The sequence below is a fragment of the Ursus maritimus genome, unplaced genomic scaffold, assembly GCF_017311325.1.
Source record: "Ursus maritimus isolate PB19 unplaced genomic scaffold, ASM1731132v1 scaffold_21, whole genome shotgun sequence".
Classification (NCBI taxonomy): domain Eukaryota; kingdom Metazoa; phylum Chordata; class Mammalia; order Carnivora; family Ursidae; genus Ursus; species Ursus maritimus.
Window position 1 is genome coordinate 47,473,233 of NW_024424564.1, and position 22,018 is coordinate 47,495,250.

General features: G+C 49.7%; 1 protein-coding gene across 1 annotated transcript; it reads left to right on the forward strand.

The window, feature by feature from the left end:
• The first annotated feature begins 955 nt into the window (after positions 1-955).
• GTPBP1 (GTP binding protein 1) lies at positions 956-22,012 on the forward strand. The gene is made up of 12 exons (XM_040637546.1): positions 956-1,176; positions 4,177-4,288; positions 10,298-10,478; positions 11,306-11,654; positions 14,424-14,547; positions 15,391-15,505; positions 16,989-17,133; positions 17,267-17,449; positions 18,251-18,386; positions 19,005-19,183; positions 20,491-20,691; positions 21,602-22,012. The coding sequence occupies exons 1-12, from the start codon at positions 985-987 to the stop codon at positions 21,692-21,694; spliced, it is 2,010 nt and encodes a 669-aa protein (XP_040493480.1). The 5' UTR covers positions 956-984; the 3' UTR covers positions 21,695-22,012.
• Positions 22,013-22,018: the final 6 nt, after the last annotated feature.

Here is a 22,018-nt window from a genome sequence, read left to right on the forward strand (position 1 = left end):
GGCTAATCCCTCCTTTTATCAAGCTTTTCAGACACTTGAGACAGGGAAAGACACCTAAAATTTGTGCTGATGGTACTGTGGATTGAGACTTTCCACAACTGATGATACTCTGGAAAAATCATCCATAGGAAACTACCCTAACAGACCCTACATCTCAGCTTCGCAGTTTACAAATGTGGTGAGCTACTTTTGGCTTGTATTTTAGCTCGTTGCCTCTTTTTGGCCCTGTAATTGCTCTCTCCGCAGAAGCAGTGAATGGAGAGTTCTCCCTAAGGTCAGCGTTTAATTAATTGCCTCTCTTCGGCTGCTATAGTATTCCAGGCATCGATCCTTCTATTAAAATTGCCCGGAGGTTGCCAGCACTTCGGACCTCGATCTTCCAGGGACTGCCGGGAGGGAGTCACTGAGTTGAAAGGAGGGAGGCGCCTTGTGCAGTTTACTATCCCGGTGGGCGGTGGCCCGAGGCGCGGGACCTATTCGGTGACTAGATTGGGCCTTGCCCCTGTCCATCATCGGAAGGCTCTCCGCGGCGACTGTTTTGCAGTAAGATTTGGAAACTGAACCCTGCCTACGGAAAAGAGGGAGGTGAGGGTAAACGTTGTGTGTATTTCCCCATTCATTGGATGGCTGCTGCGTCAGTCATACTCTGCCCAGTCTCGTTGGCTGGAAGGCTCCAGGCAGGTAGCGTGGACGCGGTGCTGCCCCCTCCCGAGGGGCGAACTAGGCGCGTGACGTCTCAGACATTTGTTGTTGGGGTTTGGACCTCATTAATTATTCATTAGGTGCTTGAAAGGGCTGCAGTGATTGGTGACTGAGAGGCCTGGTCGATTGTTTCTTAGCTAGAGATACGTGTCACCCTCTACGCGGCTGGAGAAGTTTCGCATAAATTATCCGATGAGGGGCAGGGCGGGGCCACGCATAGATTAGGCAAATACGCCGAGGAGGGAGGGGAGGCCGGCTACGAATTAGCCTAAGTTATTAAAGATGGCGGCGGAGCGGAGTCGCTCCCCGATGGACTCGCCGGTCCCGGCCTCTATGTTCGCCCCCGAGCCCAGCTCCCCGGGGGCGGCCAGGGCTGCGGCGGCTGCCGCCCGCCTCCACGGCGGCTTCGACTCCGACTGCAGCGAGGACGGCGAGGCGCTCAACGGCGAGCCGGAGCTGGACCTCACCAGCAAGGTAGGCCCGGGCGCCGGCGGCGGCGCTGAGGAGACCGGGCGGGCGCTGAAGGGACGGGGCGGCGGGCCGAGCCGTCTCCAGGGCGACGGCGACGGCGCCGGTGGGGGCGGGAGGGGCCGAGCCTGCCCACCAGCCGGTACGAAGCGCTGGGCTAACCGGGCGAGGGGCGGCCCCGAGGCCGTGCGCACCGCCGCTCCTCTGAGCGCGCCTGCCGGCCTCGCCGTCCTGCTCCCGCCGAGATCACAACCCCTCGGCTCCGCCACGTGGAACGGGGGCGCCCGACGCCCGGAGCGCCCCGCGCGGTTGCGGTCCCCGAGCAGTGCCGCCTCCCCCGAGACTGAGGGGGTGGTCTTCTCCCTGCACTGGCCACGGCTGCCGAGAGTCGGAGGTGGCTGAGGCAGGGGGAGCGGAGGCGCGGGAGGATCGGGCAACCCCACCGGGGGCAGGAAGGCAGCCGGGGCTCTTCCTGGTGTCGGAATAGGAGACGGAAAGTAGTTGCTCCGTGTCGGAGTGGGCTGAGGATTATCCTTCCCAAACCAAAACTGAAAGATGGGCAGGACCCATAACCTCGCCATTCTGGGAGTGGACGCTCATCTGGTATGAATGGAATAATGAAGGAGCTTTTAAATCGGGGCTTCTGAGCTTGTGAGAAGGTAGGCAGGAGTTAAGGGCTGAGCTTCTGCTTGGCATTGTGAGGATAAAAAAGTAAGTGTACGATGTGACTGGTGTTTTGAAGGCGCTTAAACATCGCTAAAGGAGAAAGAATGCCAACTTGGGAGTCAGACAGGACTGGGTTCCCTTTCCTGCCCTGCCACTTAAAAAGGCGCTGTGACCTTGGGAAAGTTTCTTAACCTCTCGGTTCTCCAGCTCCTTCATTTTTTAAGTACAGATGTGTTGTAAAAATGAGAAATGTATATGACGTTTAAAAACAAAACAAAAAACCAGGCCCAAGATGGGGGTCATTTGCCCCCTGGACTACAAACCAGTACTTAGTTACAGCTTCACCCTCTCCCAAACTGAAGGTAACCTTGCCTGAAATGATCCTTTCTTTTCTTTCCCTAATAACCTTGTCTCACCCCCTTTCTGCCTATAAAATCTTTGGTTTTGGTACAGTCACTTGGAACTCCTTTCTCCTGGCTCAATAGGATGCTGCCTGATTCATGAATTTAGAGTAAAGCCAATTAGCTCTTGAAATGTACTCGATTGAATTTTGCTTTTCTAACAGACACCTACCTAGTACAGTGCCTGATACTATTAGGCAGTAAATGTTTGAAGTGAACCGAGTAACTGATAATTCCTTGTGCAGATTAAATAGCAGCCTATGGAAGAGAGAACACCAACGCTGCCTCCTACCTGTGGTTGGATAGTTACAGTAAAAAGACATTTTTTGAGCATTGAAAACATTTGCGACTTTTCACAATCTCTGGTGGCAAAACTGCATGAAACTTGACCCAAACTGGAGAGAACTTCCCTTGCAACCTAGGCAGCCAAATTTCAACTCTTCTCTCTCTCTCTCTAGTCTCAGCTGCCTACTTAGAAACCAGCTATCTGCCTTATTACAGTTTTCCTGTCTGATGTCTCTACTGCCACAATGAGAATGGCCAAGCTCAGAGAGAGGGATGATCAGAGGAAATGTGTGAGGCGATGTGACATGATGCAAAAGACCCAGACAACACCCAGGTTCCAAGTACAAGCCCTAATGAGTCAACTCAGGAAATTGTAAGAAATGCACTTGATTCAAAAGCAGATGAGTTGGATGTCAATTCATGGTCAAGGTGCTGAAGAATCCCGAAAACACAGTGGGAGATTGCAAGGCAGAGTTGCAAAGAGAATAGTACTTTCATTTCCTGACCAACTTATTTAATGTTCTGGGATAGGGAAGTGTTACTTCATCACAGAGCTGGGGAAGTCCTCCTCACTATTTTAAAGTTGAGAAGCTATATGTGTATAAATTTTGATGGTATTGAAAAGGAAAACTGACAGTGTGGAGGGGGAGAAGGGATCTGTTGAATAGATTGATTCCTAAGGAAAAGACTAGAAGCTGTAAGTTTATACACTTGCTACAATTAGCTGTGGAGACCGAAAGTTCTGAGAGCTTTCAAAGGGAGAAACAATTAGCGGACTGTAGTGGCTAGTTGCATCCAAGAAGGTTTTTCTAGGAATGATTGGGCGAAGGAAACTGATTACCACTTATCAAGCTGTGGACTAGATGCTTTGTGTGTTATTTTACTTGGTCTGCATAGTGTGTTTAGGACGCAGGTAGTATAATCTCTATTTGTAGATTGAAAAACTGAGACGCAGAGAGGTTAAGTTCTTTGTCCAAGGTCACACACAAGTAGTCAGAGGATGGAATCTGACGTACCTATTGGTAAATGGCCTCCCCAAATAAGTAGTTCATATTTTAATGTTATTGGCAGAAATTTGCAAAATAATGGTGCCAGTACTCATCTTAGCGGTAATGGTGTTTTGTTGACGAAGATGAGTCTTGCAGCAGTTTTAACTGCCGATTCCTAAATAATCAAGTTAGCCAAGGCAAGAGGGAACAGAATTCTTTTGTTACTGTAATAACCATTGGCCTAGTGGGGAGGGCATGGCAGTGTATGAGATCTCTGTCCTGTGAACTGCGCATTGCCGGTGGAAGACTTTGACATGTAGGTAATAAAGCACTGCTCATCAGTTTCTGCCCACAGTCCAGATTCTCAGTCATTGTGGGTCCTGCTCCTCCTGTTAAACAGCAGGAAGCAGGCTTCTCACACCGTCTTTTCTGTGGGTTGTGGTTCAGACATACTCATTTTAGTACACCATATAACTCAACTCATAGAAGGCTTAGGCTCAAAGTCTATTTCAGGAGAGGCAGAGAGGGCATGAGGGGGCTGCATAGCTATTTTAGATCAGGGTGCTGTGGGGTTCGGTCAGGGTCTTTGGTCAGGCTATTGATCGACTTTGGCTGTGGTGCTCCTCTAGTAAGTGTGGTCTTAAGGCTGTTGGTTTCTCTTCTAGCTGGTTCTAGTGAGCCCTACATCAGAGCAGTATGACAGCCTACTTCGGCAGATGTGGGAGAGGATGGACGAGGGATGCGGAGAGACCATATATGTCATTGGGCAGGGATCAGGTGAGCATAGTTTTCCTTTCGCTTTATTTTTAAATTACTTAGAGCACATTTTCCCTCTTTGATTGACTTCCTGTTCGTGTGTCTCAGTTGCAGTGATTCTTTAGTGTCTGCAGAACTGTTCAGGAGGATATTAAAGTACAAAATGATAATGCTGATTCCCGCCTTAGTGGCCATAGTATGCTCGACTTCAAAGATTCACTTTCCAGGCGGTTTTACAGATGCTTCTTTTCTACCTCCAGTACTCTCAATTTGCATAAGGGGAAAGCACAAAGCAAGGAAACTTCTTATCTCAGGTAATAGAGCAAGTCACAGCTAGGTCTACAATTAAGCCTTCCTTGGGCAGCGCTAGGTCTTCCCTCTCCAGGCCCTGTTTATAGATCCCCTTGCTACTTATTGCCTGCTTCGCAGAGAACCTTTGTGATTCTTCTTGACGTCTGCAAGAAAGGGACACCCAGAATTCCTCTCTTCAGCAAGGCTACCTTGCTTCAGACCACAGTGACCATTCAGTGTGGATAGTTGTGTTAACAGAAGTCCTCTTTTTCTCTCTACAAGATCCTGTCAGACATGTAGCCTTGTTACCATTCTGGAAGGTGCCGATTAATGTCCTCCAGCCTCCTTAGTCCATTGTCGTGGGGCCCACTGTTTTAGAGGAAGGCTGTCCTCATTGCAGATTGTATCTTGGGCTTTTTTTTTTTTTTTTTTTTTTTGGGGGTTTTGGGTTTTGGGGTTTTTTTTGTTTGTTTGGTTTTTGTTTTTTGTTTTTGGTTGTTCCTAGTTTATAACCTCGATAGAAGGCCTGTTTGCCCTTACTTCATTGTGACATTATTGACATTATCTTTGCTGAAATGGCAGCTGGGCTTGTTAACAGTTATGAATTTAGCTCGTACCAGAACTTGCCTCTGTCATCTTTGCAGGAAGCCTTGGTGGGCCTTGATGCATCATTAAAGGAACAGGTCTTTGCTGAATGTAGGCTTTGTAAATGGAGGTAGTAATTCCTTTTAGTCTAAGATGGAGAAAATCTCAAAATCATTCTTTAACTATTTGACAGATATCTATTAAGTATCTTCTAAGGGCTTGATACTGTTGCAAAGTACTTTTGGATACTTATAATCTGGTCTCTGTCCCAGAAAGAAAGATGACATATACATAGATAATTTCAGTAGAAAATAATATTTGGAAATGCTGCAAGACTGACACATGGAAGAGGGGTTTGATCTCCAAATACTGCTGTGCCTTCCTTTGAAATGTCTCCTATCTATTCCTTCCATTCCATCCTTGCTGCCACCTTCCCGTTTTGGGTCTTATCACTTTAAAGAAAGCATGGTTAGAGAGATAGGCAGACGGAGAGGTTGCCTGTGAAGAAAGGGAGGAAATTGGTCAGCATTGTCAAGTGCTAAAGACAGCAAGGAGAGTCAGGTTCAGAAAAAGCCATTCTATTTGGTGACTAGGGGGTTGTTGGTAGCCTTTTGAAAGCTTTTGTTCAGGTGCACATCTGGCCTGCTGTAATAGGATGAGCCGCTCCAAGGCCACTTCATGCTTGTAGAATTGAAGAAACCACATCTAGATCAATTTTGACAAGTGTTGGGACTGTTCTTTGATGATCTTCTTAAGACCCCACCCTTTCCCCCTTATTCTTTAGTGTGAACTCTTAGTGAATGTTACCATGCCTTGACAACTCACAACTGATTAACCGTCCAATGGCAGAACGTAGTAAGATGTCAGATAGACATTATCACATCTCCTGTACACCCAAGCATTATCTTTGCATCTACCAATTGGACGCTATTACATTCACAGTGACTCCTTCCTGCTGGAATTCTTTAGAGGGAGAAAAAGATCATAACTAGTTAAACAAGTTGAACATCAGAGGACTAAACCACGTGCAAGGCCCCCAGGGGTCAGCTTCATTACTGACTTCCTGTGTTGCTTGGTGCTTCACCTCTGTTTGTCACTTCCTTCATCTGTAAAATGGGGATAATGGCATACTTCCACACCCTACATCAGAGAGATTTTGTATGGATAAATTAGGTATTAAAAAATTCTAAGCAGAGTAACATGCTCTTTAAGTGTACATTCCTAATTTTAAAAGGAGGCATTTTGGCCTGATAGTTAAGGGTCTGGAGCCTGGTAGGTCTGCAGTTGCCTGTTGGGCTTTTCCTTGTCTTAAAATGGGGTTAATAATAGAATCTATCCCATGGTGTCATGGTGAAGATTAATACTTGACATATAGTAAGCATTATATAAATGTTACCTAGTATTAGTAATTGCAGTAATAATTTTGTAAGGATTCCAGGTTATAGTTGATTTACCATGAGATTTCTTTGAAGAACTACTTTGTTCATTTTTCATATTAAGTCATGGCTTACAAGAATCAGCTACTGTGTTAAAATTTTCAGGGAACATAGAAGAAGTGTTAGGTCTTTGTGGGGGCATCAGGAAGGGCTTCAAAGAGGAGGTGCCCCTTGAATTGATACTAAAGGGTGAATGGGAGTTTTCCAGGTAAATGGAGGCAGTAGTGAGTGAGCAAAGAAAGCCACATGCACAAAGGCACAGAGTCATTCGTGATTGTGGAATATTCGGTGGACCAAAAGTGAGTCTGTTAAGAATTCATTTATCTTAGAGAGTGTGCTCCTGTGGGGGTGGGTTCAGTGGAAGGGGGAGAGAGAATCTCAAGCAGACTCCCTGCTGAGTGCAGAGCCCAGCGCGGGGTTCAGTCTCACGACCTCGAGATCATGACCAGCGCTGAAATCAATAATTGGATGTTTAACCGACTGAGCTACCCCAGGTGCCCCGAAAAGTGATTCTGTAAAGTGGGAGTATAGAATGTGAGGTTGGGAGTGTTAAGAGGGTAGGCTGGACAGGTCAGTGAGCCCCGATCTCAATGGTTTTTGAATACCATATCAAAGAGTTAAGACTTTTATCCTAAAAGCATGTTGAGCAGGAGAGTATGTACAGAAAAGGTAAGTCAGATGGCAGGACAGAAATCTGATTAGGTTTGGACATGGCTGAATATGTGGCTTTAGGTAATTGGACCTCTGCGGCTTTTCCCCTTGACCTTTGTCTCCACTCCTACAGAGTGAGGAATGCAGTGCATGCTGGAGAAGGGTAATATGACTGGGAGCATTTTCTGGGAGCTCTAGATAGACAAGGGAACGCTCGTGATTGCCCCCTGGTGTGGACTAGGGCCTGAAAGGATTTTGTTGTACCAGAAACAGGGAAGGTTGGATAGAATTTGGGGGTCTGGCAAGAATGGCAAGATGAGCAGACTTTCTATTAGGAACACTTTCAACAAGCCCTCCTCTAACGTAGAAGATTTCCAGAGCTCAGTTGGCCATGTGTTTGGAAGCTCCTCAGCCCAACTGCTCCCTCTTTGTTCATTTGTTTTGCATTTTGCAAACATTAGAGGACTTGATGGAGGAAAAGCACCCTCATGGGGCATCCGGGGAATGTTTGAGATATACCCTGTCCTCAAGATGCCTATGTATAGTAGGGGAATACCTGCATACAAAACATTGTTCCACAAGTGTGTGGTGCACTGATGGCTTGCTAGGACAGGAAATACATAAGCAAAGGTATAGAACTGAAGAAGTGCAGGGAACATGGGCCACTTGCATTGGGACAAAACTGAGGAGGGTGTGGGGGATAAATGGGGGAGGCCTTTAAGGAATTGGAACCGGATGCTTCTGGGCTGGGGGAGCCATTCCTGGGCTTTGAGTTAGAAGTGAAAACGTCAGAACTGTGCCTGGATTAGGAGCTTAAGGTTGTGTGTATGTAATGGGCTGCAGCGAATAGAGCCCGGGTATGCTAAGACCAGCTTGGGGTCTTGCAGTGATTGAGGTAGAACAGGGCCTGAATCAGGCTGGTGGCACTGGATTGGCAACAAGAGAGCAGGTACAAGGACAGAAGAGCGAGGCCTAAAGCTAGAATCAGCAAGACTGGAGGGGTGAGTGTTGAGCTTGGGTGACTGGGGGGGTGGTGGTGTCATCAGAAGTAAGGAAGGCAAGGGAGGAACTAGTCGGGCACAAAGGGGAACCCTTGCCAGAGGAAAAGGCTCTAGGTTTGGAATCAGAAGACCCAAGCTCACACTCTGGGTTCTCTTTATCCCACTGGTAAATGGGAGCAGTAATGCTTACACCTTAGGATTGCAGGGAGGTCTAAAATGCTTTGTTAGTGGTGTTAGTTTTTGTACTGTTTAAAAGGGGGGGTGGTGGAGTAGTTGAGTTTAGATGCCAGGCTTCTAAGAGTTCTCATCCAGGCAATTGGAAATTCAGTCTAGAGCTCTGCAAAGAGGACAGTGCTAGAAATGAATGTTTCTGTAGTTTACAAAGCTACAGTTTGAGCCATAGAATGAGATGGCCAAGGGAAATGTTTAGAGAAAAGGGCCACTGACTTACTACTGGGAAAGACTGGCATTTAGGGGACAGGAGCAGGAAGAACCAGCAGAGGAAACAGAGAAGAAGGAACCAGAGGGTAGAGAGGTGAAGCAGGAGAGTTCAGGCAATAGGCAAGCAGAGTGGGAGGGAGGTGCTTCAAGAAGCACAGGTAGGATAACCAGCAGTGTCAAATGCTGTAGGGGTCAAGAAAAGGGCATTAGATGAGTGGTTGAAGTCCATGAATGCCTTAAAAATGAGTTTCTTCTACAGTCATCAGAAATACAGTCAGCAGGTGCAATCACTTTTTTAAGATGCTTGATGGTGAAAAGGAGGAACAGGGGAGATGGTAGCTTAGTAAGTAAGCAGGGGCACGGGGGGCGGTTTCCTTTTTGTAGTATAAGAATGAGCTCGTTTGTAAGAGGAAGCAAGGAAGGAGGGAAGAGAAGGTGAGAAAAGGTACTGCAAGGTCTTGGGAGGCAGTAAAAGAGAAGAGAGGTTGGGCGCATGCTGGGGGATCAGCCTAGGGAAGGAGCAGAGGTGTTCTGTGAGACCCAGAGACTGGAGGAAAAGCTGAGGGAAGAGTTGTGGGAATTGCATGACACCAGGTGGAAGGCACCTTGCAGGGATTGCTTTACAGTAAGCACTCAAGTGATTGGTTGACTGGTCCATTGCCTTTCCTTTGGACACCCTTCCTCATCCTGAGCTCAGACTCAGTTGTTTTCAGCTACTTGCTGGATATTTCACCTGAGCCACCTCAGTTAAAAAAAAGCTATCCCTAAAATCATTCTTAAATTCTCTCCCCATTTTCCTTTGACTCCTGTCCTCATTATCTCTTGCCTGGATTATTAGAATTATTTCCTAACTGGGCTCCCCTTTCTGGTCTCTCGCTTGCCAGTGCACAGTTTATATTGCTGCTCAAGACCTCTTTCTAACCCACAGCGATCTGATCGTGTTACTCCCCTGCCTAAACCCTCAAGGCTTCCCACTGCCTGGTGCATACTGTGTTTTGCAGCTCTCTGATGTCTCTGCTTAACGGCTCCCACCTCTTGTGTGGTCTCTCACCACTTGACATCCTGCTCCCCAACACACCGAGCTGCTTACTGGTCCCTGAATGTGCCATGACCTGCCATGCTTCGTGCTTTGTTCCTGTGCCTAGGATGTTTTTATTCCTTTCTCTGTAGGTTCATTTTCCACACTTGGAGACCCAGCTTGGAGTCAACACCCTGCAGAGCTGTCCTTAGCTTCCCCAGGCAATGCCAGTAGCTCACGCTTTACATTCTTTCTGTACAGTTCTCTAGTAAAGCCCTCACACTGTATTACAATTAATTAATTTTCTGTCTCTCCCGCTGGGCTGTGAGCTCACCAAGGGCACCTGTATTTCCAGTACCCAGCATGAGGCTTGGCATAAAACCTTAGAGAGTCTTAGTGATTACTGTTGAATGAATTAATGAATACCCTGCTTAAAGGGGAAGCCGATGGCACTATTATTTATTAACTCTGTGTGTGCCCAAGTTTTTGATAAGTGTCAGGTAGAGAGAGCCATGTTCTTCTCCAGTGCCTGGGGTGGGGCCTTTCGTAGGGGTGGTTGACCGGCTGGCTTGTTGGCAGGCTGATGTCTGGGCTCTCTTGTCACCAGATGGGACTGAGTATGGACTGAGTGAAGCTGACATGGAGGCCTCCTATGCTACAGTGAAGAGCATGGCGGAACAGATAGAGGCTGATGTCATCCTCCTGCGGGAACGTCAAGAAGCTGGGGGCCGTGTGCGTGATTACCTGGTTCGGAAACGAGTAGGAGACAATGACTTCCTGGAGGTCAGGTGAGGAGGCCTCAGAACAGTTCAGGGGTTCTCTGCAGTAGGACCTGTGGTCTAGGGCTTCGCAGAGAATGGTGATTGAGCCTTTGGCTCCTGCCATGTCAGCTTCACTCCTTCCCCTTCTGAGGCATGGAAAGAGCGTCCAGAGACATGATAGCTCCATTTTCTATTTCTGTAGTTTGCCATCCTTAAATATTTCCATTTGGTAAGAGTGGGAGGCTAGCCATACATTTGTGGCCATTATGTGGGCTACACTTTCTTACCTATCAGCCTGTGAGGCTAAAAACCAGAGTCTTGGGGCGCCTGGGTGGCACAGCGGTTAAGCGTCCGCCTTCGGCTCAGGGCGTGATCCTGGCGTTCTGGGATCGAGCCTGGGATCGAGCCCCACGTCAGGCTCCTCCGCTGTGAGCCTGCTTCTTCCTCTCCCACTCCCCCTGCTTGTGTTCCCTCTCTCGCTGGCTGTCTCTATCTCTGTCAAATAAATAAATAAAATCTTTAAAAATAAATAAATAAATAAAAAATAAAAACCAGAGTCTTGGAGGAGAGCATTTTGTGCCTCTCTCAGCTGTTGGGCTTCTGTCTGGCAGCTTTGAGGAGGCTTGTGGAAGTTAAGAGAGAAAGCCATCGTGACAGGAGCCTAGGTCCTCCTGAATAATTCTTTCTACCCTGGGTATACCTCCAGTGTCATTCCCAGTGTGCTCAGCCATGAATGGGAGGAACAGTGGGCTAGAGAGGCTCAGGGGCAAGTCTGTCCTTACAGATCCAGTTACTCAGATTCACTTGGCTCCCTCGCTGACTCTCACAGGATGTTTGGGTTCATGTACACACAGGGTAGCAGTAGTAGGCAACGTGGATGCTGGCAAAAGCACGCTCCTGGGGGTCCTGACACATGGGGAGCTGGACAATGGCCGAGGCTTTGCCCGCCAGAAGCTCTTCCGCCACAAACACGAGATTGAATCTGGTCGCACCAGCAGCGTGGGCAACGACATTCTGGGCTTTGACAGTGAAGGCAATGTGGTGAACAAGCCAGATAGCCATGGTGGCAGCCTGGAATGGACAAAGATTTGTGAGAAATCCACTAAGGTGATTACCTTCATCGACCTGGCTGGCCATGAGAAGTACCTGAAGACCACTGTCTTTGGCATGACTGGTCATTTGCCTGACTTCTGCATGCTCATGGTAAGTGTGAGGCGCTCCTGAGGACGGGAGGCTTCAGCTGGGCTGTTTGGGGGGTGCTTATGCGCAAGTATTAGAAATTGTTCTGCGACAGAGGCCTGTTGGTTTGGGTCTTTGACACTGGGTAAGGATGACAGATTTTACAGGGATGCCTAGTCCTCTGAGCACTGTGACCTTCTGAAGGGCTGTACCTTGATCTCTCTCCCTCTGGTGCCATTTGCGGCCCTCTTTTATTTTTCAGAGAGGCACAGAGGAGGGTTTCTCCTAGGGTTTACTTACTACCTTCAGAAATGTTTCTCCTGGGGTTGGGCTTCTCTGCTGAGGTGACACCAGGTGGCACCCCCAGAGAAGGGGAGGCCTGGGAAGAAGTGGAGGAGAGCACAGGCAGCAGTCAAGAGGTGCCTGGGAGGTGGCCTCTTGCAAAGCCTGGGAGGAGTGTCACCCAGTCCGAGGGACTTGTGGAGAGGCTGTGTGCCTGGCACCGTGCTGGACCGGAAGATACAGCAGTTGAGTCTAGTGAGAGCAGCTCACCCTGTAGCTCACCTGAGAAGGCAGGTGAGCATTCTGTGTTGGCTCATGTTGCCAAGCTTCCTTTTGGGTCCCACTGATCTCTGGACAGAGAGTGGGAGTCTGTGGGGCCCACAGCCTTGCCCATAGCTTCACAGCTTTCACAGAGAGCACAAGTGAGCAAGTTTTCCTTTGGCAAATCCTTCTCCAAGCCCTTCCCCGTTTCCCAGTTCCTCCAGCTGCCTGTATTAATAAGTGTAGTAAACACAGGCATCTGTTGAGAGCATAACTGATCAAGTTGCCCCACAAACACAGGTTCTCAGGCGAATTCTCCCCAAACTGAAGGGTAAAGAGGCAGAGCATATGTGTGAACACTCTTGTCGGCTCTCTGCCGAAGGTTCTTGAGATCTCAGCATGATTTCATTGCCCATATCCTTAAACATTTCAGGGGGCCACCCCCAACTTGACGGGGCTAAGAAAAGCTGTTCTACAAGAAGGGATTTGAGAGGAGGAGCCCTAGGGCGTATTAGGGGGAGTTGTCGGGTTTATATTAAGAAAGGTATAAAACCAGTCTAAAATGAGCATTTGTCCAACTAAGCTATAGTGAGCAAGGCCGATTAAAGGAAATACCTTCACCCTAGATGAAATGTTATGTATTATCTCACTTTAGGCTATAATCCAAATACTAAAAATTTTCTGTAGAAAACACTGAAATCATTATTGCCCCATGACAATTTCCGGGGGGGAGGGGAAACCTTTAAAATATACAGACAACAGAGTGAGAGAGCATTCTCTTATCCCAGTTGGGAAGAACAAAAGCAAGTCTGGGTTGGATAGGAAAGGTGGTTTGAAGAAATGAGAAGAATTAGAAGGCAGAGAGAGGAGGTATCTTGGTGTGGGCAGAAGGGAACATGCAGGGGACATTGGTGTTGGGGGGATAGCGGCTCACCTGTGACCTGGGATCAAATGAGAACATGAAAACCTTCTGGAACGTATTAAACTATATAAATGTGTCGTGGCAACTTTTGTTATGTTTTTGTAAGTAACGCATGCATGTGGTACAAAAACAAGATATCAAAGGGCTTACAGTGAAAAGTTTCCCTTCCTCCTCTGTCCAGTTTCCTCTCAGGGGCAACCAGTATTTCCAGTTTCTTAGGTATTCTCCAGAGAGATTTTGTAATCATACCAGCAACTGTGGATACATTCTCTCCCTCCAGTTTCAAAACAGAAAAGTTGTAAGAATAGTAAGGTGAATCTCGTAGACCCACCATTCAGATTCAACAATCATTAACATTTGCTCTGTTTATCTTTAGATGTCATGGATACGTATGTGTATTTTTGTTGTTGTTTTGGCTGAATCATTTGAAAGTAGATTATAGGCATTGTTACTCTTGACCCCCAAATCCTTCAGCACACAGCTCCTAAAACTAAGAACTGTCTCCTGCTATTACAGCAGCGGGAAGATGAACAAGAGTTCCCTAATATCTAGGCTGGAAGTGTTTAGAGGATCTCAGATGTTCCCCAAATGTCTTCCAGCTCTTACAGCTGCTTCTTTCAAACAACGATCCGTTCTACACCCTTTTAAGGGCAGCGTACTGTATACACATTGCTTTTTTTCCTCTTTTAAAAACATACCTTAGGGATTATCCCATGTCGGTAGAGAAGAGTTTCCTCTTTCTTGTCCATAGGACATTTGGTACATTTCGTGCGGCACACTTGTACATGCGTGCTCCTTTATTTAGCCAACCTTTATGGTGACGTTTTAAAACATTTATTGTTACGGGAAGGAATAGTTAACAGCAATAAGAGCTGCCATTTCTTGAACACCTAATTCATGCCAGTTGTGTACGGGATCTTTGACATACATTATGACACTTAAACCTCAAGAGACCCTCTAAAGGAGGGGATGTTATTATCTCTCCATGTTATAGACAGGAAATTGGGGGCCAGTGATGTTAGACAGAATCTACCTTCACGACGCTAGATGGTTGTTTCTCCTGACTGTCTGGCTTTATTGTTTCCAAGTCTCTTCAGATTTTGACAGCCCACATCATTAAATCAGAGGTTAAAGCCATCTGTGCCCAGCCCCGCTTTCATCTACAGCTCTTTTGTTTCTGGCCTAAGACTTCCACCCCATGTGTCCCTGTTCTAATGCGGGCGTCAGATGAGAGCTCTCTCCTAACCCAGCCTTTTTTGAGCTCTTGTGACCACCCAGCAGCAACTTCTGTCTCCCTTGGCCTGACCTTTCTTTCTGTGTTGGGGCAGGTGGGCAGCAATGCTGGCATCGTGGGGATGACCAAGGAACATCTGGGCTTAGCATTGGCACTCAATGTGCCTGTCTTTGTGGTGGTCACCAAGATTGACATGTGTCCTGCCAACATCCTGCAAGGTAAGTGAAGCCTGTGGCTAGTAGCAGTCTCTCTGTTTGGGGCTGTCACCCATTGTGGCTCCTTGGTGGTGCTGCCAGGGCTTCAGCCCAGAATCTTCTGCTTTTTTGTCTTGTGCTCAGACCTTGGTCTGAATTTCCATCAAGCCAGAATCTTCTGCTTCTTCCTTTGTTCAGCTCTTGGTCTAAGCACACCCTAGAATTATCCCCTGCTCTTCATTCCTTCTGGTTCTAAATATAGGATCCTTGAGATTCCTAGTCTGGCACCTCTTTTCAGATGGCTGCAGGGCAGGGGGTTGGGTTTTACCATCTGAACAGGATACGTATGGAGGCATCTGGACAGGGGGTCTGATTGCCTTCTACCACCAAAGGTTTCAGAACAGCCTCACATTTCTCCCTCACTGCTGCAGATGGTAGAAGAAGAGAAGTGGAGAGGTGTCCTTTTGGAATGCCTCATAAGGGCTTCTGCAGATGTGTAAATGTCACAGAGATCCTTTGTCAGATGAATTTTTATCCTGGAAGCAGAGCATTCTGAGAGCATTGCCTTTCCCATGGACCCCGCAGTCACTTACTTACAGGATTTGGGTCTTCTAGAGACTCTGGAGAAATCCGACAGGTTTCAGACTTGTAACCTTACCAGACAGGCTTTATCTGTGTTCCTTCTACTCTAGTAAGCACATACCCACCCCAAGTTTTGATCCTCCTTTTGCTTCTCCAGGCATGGCATTTAACACTGGTCTGTCTGTCTCCTGCTTCTCTCAGTAAGGAGTGGACCAGTCTTGCCCTGGAAGCCTGGCCAGAGAGAAAGCTCTGTCCCCCTAATTGTGTTCCATTTCAACCTTTAAGAAACTCTGAAGCTGTTACAGCGCCTGCTGAAGTCTCCAGGCTGCCGGAAGATCCCTGTGTTGGTACAGAGCAAGGATGATGTGATCGTTACGGCCTCCAACTTCAGCTCTGAGAGGTAATGGGGTAGGGAGCACTCACTGTTGAGCAGGCGCAGAGGTTAGATGGAATAGAAAATTCTGGTCTCCGTACAAGTTCTTCTAGGCCAGCAGTGTTGCCCTGGAGCTATATCAGGCAACCCAGATTCTGAGGTGCTGGCCTTGCTGAGGTTGGAATCCCAGCTGAGGCTTCAGTGTCCTTGCCTGTGAAATGGGAATAATATTCCCTTCCCCACAGTGTCCTCGTAAGTGTTAGAAACCATGTATGTACAGCACAGCACTGTGGCTGACTGCTGTGTGATATATACACAGCCTTTTTTTTTTATAACTATTTAGTAAGTTTTTATACTGTTGTCTCTCAAAAACTCTCTAATCACAGATTAGCATTTTTCATTTATTTGTTAATGTATCCTTTGCTTCCATAAATATTGGATGTTCTGTACCAGGCTCTTCATCTAGGCAGTGAGGATTCAGAATTGACTCAGGTATAATTCTTGTCCTCAAGGTGGTCACCTCCTTGGTCAGAGATACTCTCTTGATAATAGTGAACTTTGTTAAATTTGCTCCTTTTCCCAGAGTCTTGGGGCTGCTTAGGAGCCATCTCCTCATGGCTAGTCGGTATACAGCACCCAGAGCAGGCTGGCATTTTGGCTTGTGGCTGTGTCCAGATGCTGCCTTCAGTACCGTGAGGCGGCCAGCAGAGGGGGTACATTTCAGACGCCCCTGTTTCCATTCATTCCTCATGCCTGTTCTGTGCAGGTGCTACTCTGGGAGCAATGGGGAATATATAATTCCTGATCTTGAAGAGTATGATTAACCCTAGATAGGTGACATAGAGGCTGTTGTGATGACTGACGGAAAATCAGGTGTAGTCCTGTGTAACAGATGCAAAAAGTGCTCCCTAGATTTGGGAGGAGTCAGGAGTGCCCTTCAGAGAAGGGTTTCCTGGAAAAATCTGCGTTGCAGATGGGCCCTGAAGGAGGAGAAGATTTGTTAGTTGGGTAAGAGGGAAAGAGTTCAGGCAGCAGGATCAGAGTGAAGAAACACAATGGGAAGCAAAAAAGTACTAAGCTTTTGGGAGAAGAGAAGGTTCTCTGGTCTGGCTGGCAGACAGGAATTTGAGAGAAATAAACCTGCAGAGATGTTGGGAAGAGGGAATTCTGTCTTCTCTGCAGTGGAAAGGCAGGTAAGAATTTTAAGGAAGAATGTGTGTGCTTTAGGAAGAAGAGGCAGTCATACAAGTCCAAAATATGGCAGTGGTAGAGAGACAGAGACACAGGGACAGATTTCAGAGCTAAAACTGAATGAAAGAAGAAGGCCTTGAAGCAGATCTGGCCGGCAGTTGGAAGGCTGGGGAGGGGGTGGAGCCCAGGCTTGGGAGGCTGGGGAGGGGGCAGTGGGGCCCTTAGCAGCAGCACATGTTCCAGGAGCTCTCCTGCTCCCACCCTGTCACGCAGGAGCTGGCCACCTGAGCTCCTTTGTCTTTCTTCACCCTCCACTTAGGATGTGCCCGATATTCCAGATCTCCAACGTTACAGGTGAGAACCTAGATCTGCTGAAGATGTTCCTCAACCTCCTGTCCCCCCGCACCAGCTACCGGGAGGAAGAGCCTGCTGAGTTTCAGATTGACGACACCTACTCTGTCCCAGTGAGTGGCTTCTGGTGGACTGAACAGGGTTCCCGGGAGGCTGGTGGGCACTTCCTACGGGGGCATCAGGGCAAGTATATGGTGGGGAGGACCTAAGTGGGATAGACTTATTAGACCCTGGCCTTCTTTGCAGGGTGTGGGGACGGTGGTGTCGGGGACAACACTGAGAGGCCTGATTAAGCTGAATGACACATTGCTGCTTGGCCCAGATCCCCTGGGTAACTTCCTGTCCATTGCTGTCAAATCAATCCACCGCAAGCGCATGCCTGTCAAGGAGGTGCGGGGGGGCCAGACAGCCTCCTTTGCACTGAAGAAGGTGAGTGCCGAGAATACAAAGAAGAATTTCCCTCGGGTTCGTTATGCTAGGCTCTGGGCCATCTCTAGTCGTCCTGGCTGTTCTGTAAGGCAGGGATTACTGACCTCACTTTTACAGGTCAGAAGACTCAGGGTCAGAGAGCCCGAGTGAATTGCCCAGCAACACACAGCTAGTAAGTTCTAGAGCCAGGACTAGAACCCAGGCCTGCCTGCCTCCTGAGCTCTTTTCCTCCTTCTGGTGCCTGAGGTGGGGGCCCCAAACTAAGTGGTAAGGTCAGAAAGACACCTTCCTCCTTTGCAGATCGTCCCTCTACGTAGGGTCCTTGGGGTCCATGCCAAATCCTCCTCCCAGTCAGCCTTCTGTCCCTCAGGGATTGGGGTAAGTGTTAGCTCTAGGGTCACCTACCTCCCTGCCAACGAAATTAACTAGCAGAGTGGGACTTTCCTTATTCTCTCCAACAGTCACATCATGCTCACCCTGTCCCTTCCACTTGAAAGCTTGCCTACCTCTGCCCTCTCACCACCACTTAATTCTTAACTATCCTTCAAGGCCTAGCTGAAATGCCAGTTCCTGCCCAAAGCCTTTCCTGACCCCTAGTAGGAGTGTTTAGGCTTCCCACATAGAACTCAAGTCAGCCCCGTGTTGTCCACCCTAGAAGACCTGTCGTCTAGTGCAGTGAGAGGGCAAGGCTGAGTTGGGGTGGTCTCCATTCCCAGAAAGGACTCCTAGTCCTCTGGGACCAGGGGAAAGAACCCCTGGGCATTATTGCCCCTGAGGTGTGGGATTCCCTCTTTCTTTCAGATCAAGCGCTCGTCCATCCGCAAGGGCATGGTGATGGTTTCCCCACGCTTGAATCCCCAAGCATCCTGGGAGTTTGAGGCCGAGATCCTTGTCCTCCACCACCCCACCACGATTAGCCCACGCTACCAGGCCATGGGTAGGTGTCTAAGGGCACTGCCAGCCGAGGAGGCCCTCTGCTCTAGCTCCCCCAACAAAGCGCTCCAGCTACCCGGACCCCCAGGTTTCAGCTGCAGCCAAGAGTCAGGTCTCCGTGCTGTTCAGTGATGTGCCCCCTCTCTTCTTCCCATAAGCTGCAGTGTTTATTCATTTCTGCAAACATTAACTGAGCGCCGGCTCTGCGCCGGACTCTGGACACCCAGACTTACCCGCAAGAACCTCACACTCGTTCCTTCAGCAAACGTCTTCTGAATGCTTCTGTGTGCCAGGCAGTGTTGCCAAGGTGCTGGGGAACGCAATGCTGGGCAGGGGCTCTGCCGTCAAGAAGCCAACAGTCTAGACAAGGCGCACATGCAAACAGAGTGCCCTGTATTCAGGAACCAGGACCATGGGTCCAGGGAAGGTGGGGTCTAACTGAGTGTGTGTGGTAAGGATCAGACCTGAGAGCGGACCTCCAACTCACTTGGCCACACGCGGCCCCTTGAGGCCTTTAGCTGACCACAGCTCCAGCATATTCCATGCTCTCACTCCTGCGTCTCCTGCCCGGAGGCCACTGGGCAGCTCAGTCCTATCGTGACCCCCCTGGCTCTCTTGGCAGTGCACTGTGGGAGCATCAGGCAGACGGCTACCATTCTGAGCATGGACAAGGACTGTCTGCGCACCGGGGACAAGGCCACTGTGCATTTCCGCTTCATCAAGACCCCTGAGTACCTGCACATAGACCAGCGGCTGGTGTTTCGAGAAGGCCGCACCAAGGCTGTGGGCACCATCACCAAGGTATGGCCAGGCAGCCCTCCTTGCCCAGCCCCAGGAAGCATGGGGACCACTCCAGTTTCAGACTGTGAGCACAGCAGGAGAAGCCCTGCAGAATCCCCCTAGGCTGCCCGGACAGAGGCACTAGTTCCCACCTTGGGAGAGTTGGAACAGTGCTGAAGTGTGGCCTTAGCGCCAGTTTCTCTCTTCCCCTTGAGAGGTCTCCTTGGGCTTTGGTGGTGACCGTGGAGGAGAGCAGGTGGGGTTGAGGCCTGGCTCAGGTGGGGTTGAGGAAACAGTGGTAGGAGAGTGTCCGGACCTGGCCATGGTTGGTCTCCGAGATGCCAGGCACAGGCTGCAGTGGCCTGGCTGGGGCGGCACCCTTACAACACTGGGTCAGGTTAGAGTGAATGTTGGACAGCTAGGGGGCCTAGGCTCGAGTTCCCTTGGGGCCTGAGCTGTGTGTCCTGGAGTCCACTTCATACCCTCTACAGACTTCACCCATGGCCTTGGGTAGGGACACTTGATAGAGTGATAGAGTGATTTGACTCTTGCTCCAAACAGCCTTTGTGAAATCTTGGGAGCAACCTTAGGCTGCCCTTGCCTCCAAAACGGCCTTCCTCAGGCCCATCCATGCAGTACAGACCTGGGGTAGGCGGGTAGGTCATGTCCTTGAAGGCCACTTGCCTCTGGGACTGGCTGAGAGTGGCAGAAGCTGCCAACATGTGCTGTAGTGCCCTTGGAGGTATGGCAGCCCTCCCCCCTGCTTTGAGATTGAACTTGGGCCACAAGGGAAGGCTCTAAATCAGTCCCTCCTGGGTGGTAGCTCTTAAGATCCCTGACAGCCACACCCTAAACATTTCCAGATGCTAAACATTTGCTTGGTCTCTTCAGGAGGCCTGAAGTTAAAACTTGCCCCAGACTCTTGTTATAGGGGCAGTAGGAGAGATGCAGTTGACGCTCTGAGGAGTTTCAGCCAGCTTAGCGAGAAAAAGAGCCTCTTGGTTTCTCTTACGAGGTTCTGGGCAGGCCGGACTCCAGCCTAGGAGCTAGGGCGGGTGCGGCATAGCCAAGATGCACAGGCTGTGTGGGAGCAGCAGCTGGGGCAGGGGCTAGGAGGGATCCAGGCTGGGCTGAGGCAGGTGAGACATCAGCTCGGGGAGGGGCAGCCCTGAGACACTGAATGGGGCCGAGAACATCTCTCCACCTCACTCAGGACCAGCCAGGCCAGGGAGTGGGCAGTCCCTGGGGGCGGGCGCCCGGGGCCTGGGCAGCTGAGCCCACGTCTCTGCCTGCGGCTCCAGCCTCACTCAGCTCCTTGGCTCGTGCAGCTCCTCCAGACCACCAACAACTCTCCGATGAACTCAAAGCCCCAGCAAATTAAAATGCAGTCAACAAAAAAGGGTCCCCTGACCAAACGAGAAGAAGGAGGCCCCTCTGGAGGGCCAGCAGTAGGGGTGCCGCCCCCTGGAGATGAAGCTTGCTCTCTCGGGGCTGTGCAACCAGCTTTGTCCAGCAGTCTCCAGCCACAGGTGAGTGTGCTGCCTGCGCCGGCCGGGTCCCCTGCCCACCGCAGGGTGGGAGTGGGAAGGTGACTGTTGCTTTAGTTGGTGGAGGTGACAGGAGAGCTTCAGGCAGCCTGTGTCTAGCTCCCATGTCTGCAGTTCATAGAAGGCGTCTCCCCCAACTCTTGGCACACAAGTGCTAAGCGTGCGCTGTTTGTCTCTTAGGGCGGTATTTTCCAGTCTTTGAGACATGGTCTGCATACAGCTGATTGAGTTGGTCCTGATTAACCTTTGGTGTTAATGAAGCAATAGAAAAATTTTTGTCAGGGTTCCAATTCCCAAGGAAGAGCACGTGTGGTCTGTGTGTGGGAGTGGGATGTGTGTGTGGTGGTCCAGAAGGTTGTTGGAAAGGTGCTGCCTTAGAGGGTCCTCCTGGGTGGGCGTAGGTGGCCTTGGGCCCCGTATCAGTGTGGTTCTCACTCAGCATCTCCTGTTAGCTCAGTCCCCTGGTTCTCTCCAGGTGCCCCCTCATATTGCTCCTTCCAGGGTCTTCTCCATCTCACCCCTCTTTGGAGAAGGAAACTTCTGTCTGGACTATCCTTTCTGTTCTCTCCCCCACGATGAGCCTTTCTCTTTCCATCTATCCATGGGGGCAGGTGTTGGTTCCTGCTCTCCTTGTGCTTCTCAGAACAGCTCCGTCTCACACCATCATCACAGGTGCCCCGCTTGCTAGGAGGGCAGGCTGGGTGCTGGCTCCATCTAACGGGGGGGTGTGCCCAGCTCCAGGCCGTGTAGTAGATGACTGCTCAGGCTAGGCCGGGACCATCCTGCCTGCTCGCTTTTCTCTTACCCCTTTTCCCGCCACCCTGCCCCTCTGCTGTCCTACCCTGCTCCCAGTGGACCACTACTTCTCAAGCTCCTTCTTTCTCCCTTTCAGCCCAAGCCCAGCAGCGGGGGCCGGCGACGGGGGGGCCAGCGTCACAAAGTGAAGTCCCAGGGGGCCTGCGTGACTCCTGCCAGCGGCTGCTGAATCTCCCCTGGCCCACCCCCACCACCCGAAAGATCCTTGTACTCTGGCCACTGTTCCACCACATGGGCCAGAGCAGCTCTGACCACCACCCGCCCTCCCCCAGGCCACGGCTAGAGCCTCGTCATTCCCCGCCCCCCACCCCCATTTTCCAGGGGGGTTGTAATTTATAAGCTGAGGAAGGTGGCCAGACTTCTGGAGGACTGACCATCATCCACCTTCTTCCCTGCCTTCTTCCTTACTCACATTTTTTGTACATCTGGGCCCTTAGTTTTTATTCTTTTTATTATCTTCCTCTGTCTCTCTCTCTCTCTCTCTCTCTCTCTC

Coding starts and splice junctions, on each gene's coding strand:
- GTPBP1 (XM_040637546.1), top strand. CDS start 985: ATGGCGGCGGAGCGGAGTCGCTCCCCGATGGACTCGCCGGTCCCGGCC. Junction 4,289..10,297: donor TGTCATTGGGCAGGGATCAG/GTGAGCATAGTT, acceptor TCTTGTCACCAG/ATGGGACTGAGTATGGACTG. Junction 19,184..20,490: donor CTGTGGGCACCATCACCAAG/GTATGGCCAGGC, acceptor TGGCTCGTGCAG/CTCCTCCAGACCACCAACAA.